The sequence below is a fragment of the Hippocampus zosterae genome, chromosome 12, assembly GCF_025434085.1.
Source record: "Hippocampus zosterae strain Florida chromosome 12, ASM2543408v3, whole genome shotgun sequence".
NCBI classification, from domain to species: Eukaryota; Metazoa; Chordata; class Actinopteri; order Syngnathiformes; family Syngnathidae; genus Hippocampus; species Hippocampus zosterae.
In genome coordinates, this window is record NC_067462.1 from 4,703,285 (window position 1) to 4,714,758 (window position 11,474).

Below are 11,474 nucleotides of genomic sequence, written 5' to 3' on the forward strand. Positions count from 1 at the left end.
GAAGGTGTCTTTACTCTCCTTTCAACGCGAATGAACAGAAGAAGAATTTCCGAAGTACACAACCAAAGAACTGAGGGCCCACTTTGAAAGAACCATAGAGGAGGCAGCGCCGCACAAACCAATGAAGGTAGAATCAGTTGCATTTCATACTTACGAACAGATTTCGCTTGACTGTCCAATAATAACGGTCGAATATGAGTAAGTTCCAAAAGTAAGTTTGTCATTCAGTTCATGCTTTAACTGAAGGCATAATTAATGACAAGGAATAATTGTCGGCGACTTTTCGAGTAACCTATCTAAGAATGTCACTTTTGCTCTCGAAATAAGACTGGACGTGACAGCAATCGGTCAAAGGGGTCCTCCCACGTGACCCAGACCAACACAGTGACTAATGAGGTGCGCCAAGAGTCAGAAGTCGAAGCGGCGGCCGACATACCCGACGCCGAGATAGACGACGAGGACTTTCCGCCGCCACCGCCGCCAGCCATTGACGACACCGATTACCTTCCGCCGCCACCGCCGGATTTACTCCAAATATCGCCGGGGACTGAAAATATTCCCGTCACTCAATACTCGTCCGAGGATCCGCAAGGATCAGTGAACTCGGCCAAACATCTTCTCAGCAAAGAGGCTTACATCAAACAGAGGAGCATGTCTGAGCTGAAACGTCTGTACAAGCACATCCATCCCGGCGTGAAGAAAAATATTGAAGAGGAGTTCTATAATGAATACAACGGGACCGTCAACAACCAGCATGTCAGTCAAGCGTACGAGGACGAAGCGGACGAGGAATATGATTGGGAAGAGATTCTACCGGGAGATGTGCAGGCCAGGCGGTGGATGTTTGAAAATAAGCCACTGGATGCCATCAAGGACGAATCCTTGGACGGGGATGAAGACAAAAACAAGATCACAGAGAAAGAGATGATTCTCGGAATGGACGTCAGGCGCACGGCGTGGATGTTCGAGACAAGGCCGATGGATGAACTGGGGCCGCGCGAGGCCGACTCGATGGAGTATCGCAACAAGGTCAACGAATTGCACAAGGGAGACGTCCGAGCTGCGGCGTGGTTGTTTGAGACCCAAACGATGGACAGTTTGAATAAGCTGCACAACGAAGAGGAGCTCACCAAAGAGGTGGTCTTTACGGAACAGGACGGGAACGCCACCGTTTACATGATTGACACAAAGTACACGCAAGGCCTCGGACACACCGAGACGATCGATGAAAGCCATCTGCTGAGCTTAAGATCGGTCGTGGAAGAAATCAATGACGAGGAGAAAACCGTAACGAGCACCTTCGACACCCGGTTTGAATGCTTCATCATGGGGCAGTGCGGTCAGATGCTGGAGATTAAATCCGTGCGCAAAGTTGAAACGGAGCTGGAGAGCTCCATTGCGTCACGTTGGCTTTTTGATACCCAGCCGCTCGATGCGAACCAACCTCTTTCGTCTTTTAAGCTGGTGTGTAGTCTCTCCATGGAAGACACAAACAGAGCGGGCCGATGGTTGTTTGAGATCAAGACTTTGAATTCCCTTTCTGAGTTGGAGAGCTCAAAAACTGAGGAGGTAGTGGGGGCGGATGTGCGCAAACAGCGCTTAGCGTTTGAAACCCGACCGATTGACTCTCTGAAGGATGATCCAAACGCCACGACTCAGACCGTTAATGAAATCATCGGGGGTGATGTTAGATCGGCAAGAACCTTCTTTGAAAGCAGCCCTCAAACAGAGAGGAAGAACTGCCCCGAGGTTGGAAAACTTAAAACGCCGCCGCTGAACCAAGAAATAAAAGGTGACGTGAGACATCAAAAGTGGCGCTTTGAAAGTCAACCTCTGGAGCACATACGTGACGAGAAGAAAGAGATAACTCGCACGGTAAACGTCGAGGAGGACCTCACGCAGGAGGATGGAACAAGTTGCAGAGCAGATGTTCGTAGGAACTGCCGGATGTTCGAGACTCAGCCGATGGACGCATTAAAAGATGACTCCAACAGCCGGCCCTTGACAAAAGAGGAAATTATTGCCGGCAGTGTGCAATCCGCCAGGCAGTACTTTGAAAGCATCCCAACTGAGGAGCCGAAGGAGCTCGCGGAAGTCGGCAAATTGAAAAAAACGGCGACGCCGGCCGATGAGCCGAAGGAGCTCGCCGAGGTCGGCAAACTGAAGAAAGGGGTCGAACTCAATGAGGAGAGGGGAGACGTTCGACATCAGACGTGGCGATTCGAAAGCCAGCCTTTGGAGCAAATTCGGGACGAAAAGAAGGAAGTCATCCGGACGATCGATTTGGAAGAAATCGACAAAGTGGACGTGTCGAACTACAAGCATATCTTTGAGAGCACAGATCTAAACAGACGGGACGAGTCGCAAAAGATCCAGGTCGAGGGGGTCACAAGCGGCGCGGTGCAATCGAACAAAAACCTGTTTGAGTCCGGACTATCGTACGCCATGCAGGACAGCTCAGGCCGCTTCCACCAGTTAAGAACGGTGCGTCACCAAGAGGTGGTGAGCGGCGATGTAACGACATACAAATGGATGTTCGAGACGCGTCCGATTGACCAATTTGACGAAAGCATCGACAAATACCAAATTATCAAGGGCGTATCCAAGCAGGAAATCGAATCCGGCGACGTGAAGTCTGCCAAGTGGCTGTTTGAGACGCAGCCCCTTGATGCCATCAAGTATTTCAGCAACATCGAGGACGAGGAAATCCAAAGTGAAAATCGAGACGTGATGAAAGGAGATGTCAAAAACTGCAAGTGGCTCTTTGAGACACAACCGTTGGACACCCTGTATGAAAAGGTGGACGTAAATAGTGAAAATCAGTCTGAAGAAATGCCAAAGGGGGACGTTAAAACGTGCACGTGGCTTTTTGAGACGCAGGCGCTGGACGCCATCCACGACGAGACAGAAACCGTCTTGAAAGCCTCCGCCGTCAATCGAGGGGACATCCGAGGGAAAGACGTCAGAACCGCGTGCTTTCTCTTCGAGACGGAAAAACTCGAGACTCTTTCCGGGGAGGACGCCAGGTCGTTTCAGCGCGTCACAGAGATTGACATTGCTTCTGGAGAGGTGTCAAGAAAGAAGCACATTTTTGAACGCGGCGCATCCGACATCATGACGTCAACGTCGGAGGAAACGATGCGGCGTCTTAAGAGTGTTCAGAGCGAAGATATTCAGAGAGGAGACGTGCTGACCTGTAAATGGCTCTTTGAAAACCGAGCCGTGGACACCATACGCGATGGCCGAGAGGAAACGCAGACAAGCCGCACGGTTACCGACGTACACGGAGGGGACGTAGGCAAGGGCCGCTTCGTCTTTGAGACCTTTGCCTTGGATAGAATTAAGGAAACGGGGTCTGAAACGGAACTGTCCGTGACGCAAACCATCGCTCGCCACGACGAAGAGAAGGGTGACGTGAAAAATTACACGATGCTCTTTGAAACTCAGCCTCTTTATGCCATTCGGGACCAAGAGGGCTGTTACCACAAAGTCACCACGGTCACCAGCGAGGAGGTGACGCGCGGAGACGTCACCGGAACTCGCTGGTTGTTTGAAACCAAACCCCTCGATGCCATCAAGGACTCGGACGAAGTCTACGTCATCAAATCCGTCACACAGCAGGATGAGCAAAAAGGAGACGTCACCTCTGCGAGGTGGAAGTTTGAGACGTGGCCCTTTGATAGGATTTCGGATGAGACCAGGACAATCGTAAAGACCGTGGATGACGTTCAGGGGGGCGACGTCAAAACCAATAAAGACCGCTTCGAATCCGATACGACGTCTCAGGAGTCCGTCCGAACAGTCAACATCAGTGAAATACAAAAGGGTGACGTCAGGTCGGCCAAATGGAGATTTGAGACCCAGTCCATTGACCAAATACGGAGCCTGAGCTCGGAAAACCTGATCGAGACCGTTCAAAAAGACGAGGTGCAAAAGGGTGACGTGAAGCATTCCGTTTGGCTGTTTGAGAAAAATCCTTTGGACCGCATTAAAGAGGTCGACGAAGACGAGGAGACGCACGACGCTCCAGAGGAAATTCTCAAAGCAGACGTCAAGTCTACAACGTGGCTCTTTGAAACGACACCTTTCGGTGACTTTAACGAGACGAAGGCGGAGCGGGCAGAAATCTTGGGCAAGAGCGTCAAGGGAACACTGGAAGAGCTCTACAGTCAGCAAATGGTGACGTCGAGAGGAATACTCATCGAATCTGACGAAATCGGGGACGTTCGCATGGCAAAATACAATCTCATGAATCAGCGAGCTCCTGAGATTCAGCGGGAGGACGTGATCAGAGGGGATCTGCACACCGTCATGCTGAACCTCCTGAACAGACGGGAAGAATGTGGGCGGCAGGTGGTCATTGAGTCGCAAGAGAAGGGGAACGTCACTTCGACGGTCCAACAGCTTTTCAACCGGGAGACCGATAAAACTGTCGAGAAGGAAGAAATCGTCCGAGGAGACATCCAGGAAGCCATCAATTCCCTTTTCAAAGAAAGCGGCCCGGTCAAACGCGGATTTCTCATTCAGGAGGACGAGAAAGGTGACGTACGGATGACCATATATTCCCTTCTGAACAAGCAAGATCATGTTCATATTGAAAAAGAGGGTGTCGTAAGAGGCGATATCAAGCGAGCCCTGCAAAGACTCAGCAGCCCAGATCAGCCCGATCTGACCAAGAGGATAACCGTCGATGAAACAGAGAAAGGAAACGTCAATTTTTATTCCACGTGCATCGAATCCGGGGACCTGAGTTATCTGAAACGACTCCATTTAGAACCAGATGAGGCGTCACCGGACACCATTGAGAAAGAAAAGATCATCGGAGGTGACATCCGGGGCATGAAAGTCATCCTTAGTTGCAATCAAACGCAAATCGAGCGCACGGTGGACGATATCGTACCAGGCGACGTTTACAACACGGCGAAAGTTTTCATGACGGAGCCCGTCGTCTCGTCAGAGAGTCTCCGAAAGGTGGAGATCGTCAAGGGGGACTTGAAAGCTGCCTTGACTTCGCTGTCGGAGTCGGCGAACCAGAAAGTTGTTGTGGAGAAAGAGGAAGTCGTGAAAGGCAACGTACCCAAAACGATGCAAAGTCTGGAGAGGGCACAGCATCGTCACGTGGAGCTGGAGAAGCCGGATATCGTCCCCGGGGACATCAAAGGAGCTCTGAGATCCCTCGAGAAATCGTCCACTTCTCAAGTCGAAGCCACCACGGAAGATCTAGTGTCCGGAGATGTTCGGGCCACCTTAAGATCTCTCGAGACGGCAAAGCGGACGATGCGTGAGGTGGCCAAGGAAGAAATCGTGAGGGGTGACATTCACACAGTACTGCAATGTCTACAAGATGCTGCGTCTGAAAAGAAAACGCGTCAGCAGGAGATAATAGTGCAGGGAGATGTGAAAGGAACAAAACAGCTCTTTACGGAACCTCCAGTCTCTCCCGGTGTTCAAAGAAGCTCGAGCGTTGAAGAAGAATTAGTGAAAGGTGACGTCAAGACGTCGATTAAGTCATTATATGAGACACAAGAGCCAACGTTGCTCGAGAAAGAAGAAGTGATAAAAGGTGACGTGAAAGGCACAATGAAATCACTTTTGGAAACGGCACAGCGTGAAACTCCCACAGGCAAACTCGGCAGGAGAGTCCGAGTTAAGCAGAGGCCTCAGGTGAAGAGTTTAAATGCTGAGACGGAGAGAAAGGCACAAAAAATCAAAACCGCAATCTCGGCAGGTGGTCAGTCTCTTGCGAATGAAACGAAAACGGTTCAATCCGAAGCTTGCGGCGTGGAAAGGAGTGCCGCCGCGCGTTCAAAAATGGTCGTGGAGCACAAAACCATAACACAAAGTCACGGCATCAAAACATTGAAAACTGAATTCTGCAATCTGAAGCCGACGGGAACGACGCGCTTGAACAAAACAAAAGTGCAAACTGACGTTTACACCCCGAAAAGACAAGCGCCGGAACCCGATTTGCCTCTTCCACCTCCGCCTCCGCCCGTGGTCGACGTCGACCTTCTTCCTCCTCCCCCTACGCCACCTCCCCCATGTTCGGATCCTGATGTTGATCACCTCCCTCCTCCGCCGCCGCCGGCTACCAATGAGCAGGACTTACTCCCACCGCCATCACCGCCGCCGCCGCCACCAACACCACCTCAGAGAGAACAAGACAGAATGCCAAAACAAGCGCTTCGTGCGTCACCCGCAGAAGCCCAAAAAATGCCGGTGAAGAAAGTCCAAGCTCCGACTTTGTCTCCCGCCCCGAAGCTTGAACCTCAAATGGAAACGCAGCACACAACCGGGGTCAGCCAGTCGGCAAGCACGAAACAGACAACGAAAACAACCCAAATCCCGCCTCCGCCAGAATCGCCGCGACCCCCGAGGAAAGTTTGCATCTCCCCTGTCAGATTCACCCCGCCTCCTTCCCCTCCTCCTCAGACGAGAGGGAAAACAAGTAAATTCAACACCCCGTTAATAAAAGCGGAGGAAAAGTACCGCCACGACTCACTCGTGGCGGCTCTTCAGGGAACGGCCGCCGAAGACGTCCAGCAAACAAATCGCGGGCCCGAAATCAAACGTGCCGCATCTGAAAATGAAGATTCGCCGCTTCATTCCGACTCCTCGTCACGTGACGCGTCCGAGCGGGTTGTTTTCTCCAAAACCGTTCGGAGCAATACCAGCACCAGTCACGAAAGAATCCTCGCAGGGTCTGCCACGATATCATCTGCCAAACAGGAAATGCTTTCTAATGAGACGTCGGAGGTCGTCTCCGTTCCGAAGAGCTCTTCCGTCACTGCCGCGAGACAAACGGCGCACACCAGACAGCTTTCCTCCCGAGTGTCGACTCAAGCTGTCACTTCTGACCGCATTCGCACTGCAGTCACCGATTTGGCAAAAGCTGAGAAAGCAACTGCTGTCGAGAAGAAAGATGTGAAAAAAGGGAACGCTAAGGCGTCGGATAGAACGAGCGCGGATCATTCAAGAGGCCTTGTTAAAATGGCGAAACCCGAACAAAATGACAACCAATCGCAGTCCGAGAGAGACGATCGATCCGTCAGCGAGAACCGGGCCGCCGTCTTTGATGAACTGAAGCGAACGGAAAAAGCAGAAGCTATTGGGACTTGGGCGACGGGCAAAACAAATCAAAAGGTCAAAAAGGACAATAAGCAGGAAAAGCAGGTCGATGCAAAGATGGAAGAGGAGCGAAAGGCGCAGGTGAAAGTGGCCAATTCCACTGAGCCGAGAGTAATTGGTGAGTCGAGAGAGATCAAGACCGAATCGAAGCGGGGGACCGCCGATGATGACAGTCAAGCGGTAACTTTGGCACCAAAGAAGAAAAGGAAATCCAAAAAGTCGAAAGGGGCGACACAATCGAGTCAAAGTAAAGACGCCAGGACGGAATCAAAGACGGCCATCGTGGAAACGGTTCTCGTTTCCCAAATTCACACTAGTTCCACAGACGAGAAAGTTCAAGAAGCCTCGATGACAAAAAGCAAAGCACATCAGAATAATGTGAAGGGATCGCCAAAAAAGACGAACCCAATGAAAGAGCCGTTTGAGTCGGAACAAAATGAATCGGCGGCAATGGCGGAATCGCCGAAAAAACGTCTGTCGGGCTTAACCCCTCACATCACGGGCATGAAAACGGTTTCGAAAACCAGGCTTGGCACGTTTTCAGATTGCCTCACGATCCCTGAGCGACCTGGCAAACCGGCGGGGTCGGTCCCAGAGACCAAACGAGCTCCAAAAGGCGACGTGAAGGAGGAGCGCGAATCGGAATCTCTCTCGGCGCGGACGAACATTTCCAACGTCGGCTCTTCAAAAGTCAAACAAACAACGAACGAAATCTTCAATGAAAGCAGGAAAGAGAAACGAATTGATCTTCGATCTCCCTCACCGTCCCTGAGAACCCGCTCCCCCTCGCCGACATTTATCACCATAGAATCCGTTCGTAGGACCGACTCGCCGCATCGAGTCACCCCCTCACCTACGCCGCTCCACCGGCCCGCCACGCCCCCGACGCCGCCACCGCGCCGCTGCGACACCCCGACGTCCCGCCTGACGAGAATCACTCCCTCCCCGACGTTCGACCTCGCCGAGAACCTGCCGCGGCTTAAAGACGCGACGGCCAAGCTCTCGCGCGGCGTCACCCCGCCGCCGTTAATCACGCCGCAGCCGATATCCGAGAGGAAATCCGAAATCGTGGAAACGCCCGCGTCATTCCATCGGCAAATCAAACTCGAGGTCGTTCGCGGCTCAGACGAGCCGCCCGAAAAGAACGCGATCGAGGCGATCGTCGGAAATGAAACCCAAAGTAACTCCGACGTCAAGCCGCCGCTTGGTCATGACGTCGCTGACGATACCTCCGAGTTGGCATTGGCGTCGTTTCAAGAACGGAAGGCGTTTTTTGAAGAGGCCCAAAAGGCCGAAAGCGAGAAATTTTATATCCGGAAGGAACCTATCGCTATCCCCGAACGACTCGGCCCAGAGTCGGAGGATAGCGACGAGGAAAATCCGCGGAAACAAAAAGAAGATCCACCCAAGGTGGATTTTTCAGCTTTCGTCATTCAATTTGAATCAACGGATAAAACGGCGATCGGCGAGGAGCTCCGCCCACTTCCAAACCACGGTGAAGATCGCATCTCGGAAAGGGCGTTGCCAGTTTTTGACATTCAGGCGCTGAAGAATGTTTTTGAAACGGGCGAGCAAAAATTCTCATTCGACGAGCGGAAAGGAGTTCGGGAGGAGCCGGCGTCGAGCCGACGGGAAGCGTCGGTCGACGCATCAAAGCTGGAGAGTCCTCCTGAGATGCAGGGAGGCTTAAATCGGAGCTCTGCCCTTCCTCCTCATGAAAATCTGCTGGAAATTGTCCGGACAGATCCATCAGCCCCTTCTGAGAGCAAATCAATCACGGAGCATTTCTCAAGCGTTGATGTCCTGGGGATCAAGGTCACGACGACAAGCGTCAGTCAGCAGTCTGGCAGCGCGTCAAGACAGCCGGCTCCTTTCTCTTATGCTGACGCGGTGAAAAGGAAACCGGCGGCGGCGCCGCCGAGGCCGACGCAAACCCGCCGTGCCGAAGATGCCGGCGAGAAATTGCCGATGAACGTTCACCAGACCCGCCACGAGTGCCAGGCGGTTGGCAAAAGCGTCGGCTACGCCGTTTTGGACGTGGCGGCGTCTCATCGGACAACCGCCGTCTCCGGTAAAGAATTTGGGACGCATGAGCAGTGAGGAAGCGCTGAGGCGGGCATGCGTGGAGAATGTGCTTGTTGCAAACCAACAACAACCGACTAACCGAATTATGTGGACTGCACATTTTGTTTTGTTTTCGTGAGACATCCTTTTTTTTTTTGCATTTTGTTGAAATTTGCAGACGAGCCACGCATGTTTTTCTCTGCATGTTCTCCGAACGCCGCTCAAACACAAATTAGACTCAACAACATTGGCCGACAATTGAGAGAGTCTCCCGTTTTGTTTCTGTTTCCCCTCCGCCCCCTTCCCAACAGGCTCGAGTTCCCAAATCGGAGCTTTGCGCAGTGTGTCGAAGGAGGGTTTACCCGATGGATGGATGGATAGTGGACCGAAAAAAGTACCATAAGTCCTGTTTCTTTTGTGAGCAATGCAAAAGTAAACTAAGGTAATGAAAAAAAATAAAATAAAATACGTCCGTCCTCAAATGACACGCTTCATGCCGCGCTGAATGGAAGATAACCGTTTGTCTATCGCAGCCTGGGAAATTACGTCTCTCTCCACGGACACTTCTTCTGTCTGCACCACTACAAACAACTCCTCAAGTCCAAAGGGATGTACGATAACCAACTCGGCCCCAAAACTCCCGCAGCAAGTGGCGGATCCATCCCACCAGACCGGCAACTCGAATGGAGATATTCGGCAAGCAGCCTCAGTTCAGTTGACAGGAACAAAACGCAGCGCGGTGAGATCAAAGCGACAAAAGCATTTGATGAGAGCAAAGCGCAGGGCAGCAAAATATCGGTGGTTTGGCCCCCCGCAGGCCGATTCCCCCCGAAAAGCCTTTACAATAGAGGAAGACATTCAACGAGCCAAACCACAGTGGCCCCCGCGAGACGATTCGCCCCAATTCATTCGACAGCAACACGGAGAGACCGTTCCCAGAAGTGTCCTGTAAACTCATTCCCCATCAGCCGAAAAAAAGAAAAACTCGCTAAGCTCCAATGAAGGAAATAAACGAGAGAAGTTCAATGATTGAAAGGATGAGAAGTACGTTGTTCCGACGCGAGGATGCTAAGTTGCGTTAGCGGCTAAGCACGCGCAAGTGTTGAAAGCTGGAGGATGCGGACGTGACGAGATTCATTATACGTTTGGATTTTTGGTCATTACTAGTTTATAGCTTATTCATAATAATTGGCAGGCATGGCCAAAATTGATTTGTTTACGGCTGTGGCGATTGTGAAATTAGATTTTCCTCCTTGTCAATTTAACCCTTTCATGCACCCTGTAACCTGATAACACGATATCGTGACCGCTAACCCTGAATGGGTTCATCTCTACATATATGGATCCAATGAGTTTCCTTCCGTCCTGTGGATTACAAAATATATATATATAGGAATTGTGCTTTGTATCTCTATTTGACAGTCTCTTCTCGGTAAAATTATAATTACACCCAGTTTCTTGTTTTTTTTTTTTTTTTTTTTTGATTAGCAGAATATTTTGGCACCTGGTGTGCAGGCGACTAAACGAAATAACAAATTATTTTCTTTATTCAAGTGTACATTATGTCCAATCCAAACTGGTGAAATGAATACAGTTGTATCCTATTTTGCAAATAAAAGTTGTCATTTTTAAATTTGCCGAAATTTGAATTTGTAGTCCGTTCCTGAATTTGTCGAAGCGTTCAGGCTGGTTCAGTTACAATATTGTTCATCAAAAGGCAATAAATGTTTTGTTTTTTTGTGTCTTGTTGGATTTTACTTCTGTGTTTCCATCTCTGTTTTATATCTTTGCAATGCTGGTCTTTGCAGCTCATTCGGCGCTCAACAGTCCAGCTACATCTCTTGTAAAACGGCAACCTGTTGGGAATCACAACCTACTGAAAAATAGCTGTGCGGACGTTGCTGGGGCTTCCTGACGAAAGATTTGACCTTTTTCCAGCCATTGCATAACATTCCACTTCTTTGACGAAAAATTCTTTGTTTGCATTCACAGGATACTTGAGGCCATTGTCCATCTCCACTCTGAAGCGCTGTCTGAGGAGTTCGAAAGTATCATTCAGATGCTTTTGAGAGCGCTCACATCATCGAGAATTAGTAGCCAACCCTGAATACTTACGTTCAGTTCCCAACTTATCATTTCTTGTTCAAAATGGTAGCCTACATGAGTAGATTGCCAACCTAAATATAGCTCAACAGTGAAGGGACATTGTGATTTTCTGGGAATGTTGTAGAAATGATCAATTTGAACATGTAAACATTGAGAGAGTCAAAACCAGAATCTCA

General features: G+C 50.5%; 1 protein-coding gene across 1 annotated transcript in view; it reads left to right on the plus strand.

The window, feature by feature from the left end:
- The window catches only part of xirp2b (xin actin binding repeat containing 2b), a 35,775-nt gene extending 24,840 nt beyond the window's left edge, over window positions 1-10,935 (plus strand). The window contains exons 8-11 of the mRNA XM_052081887.1: window positions 39-127; window positions 328-9,199; window positions 9,504-9,634; window positions 9,726-10,935. Of these exons, the coding sequence (XP_051937847.1) occupies window positions 39-127; window positions 328-9,199; window positions 9,504-9,595 (9,053 nt within the window). The 3' untranslated portion in view covers window positions 9,596-9,634; window positions 9,726-10,935. The remainder of the gene's footprint in view (window positions 1-38; window positions 128-327; window positions 9,200-9,503; window positions 9,635-9,725) is intronic.
- Window positions 10,936-11,474: the final 539 nt, after the last annotated feature.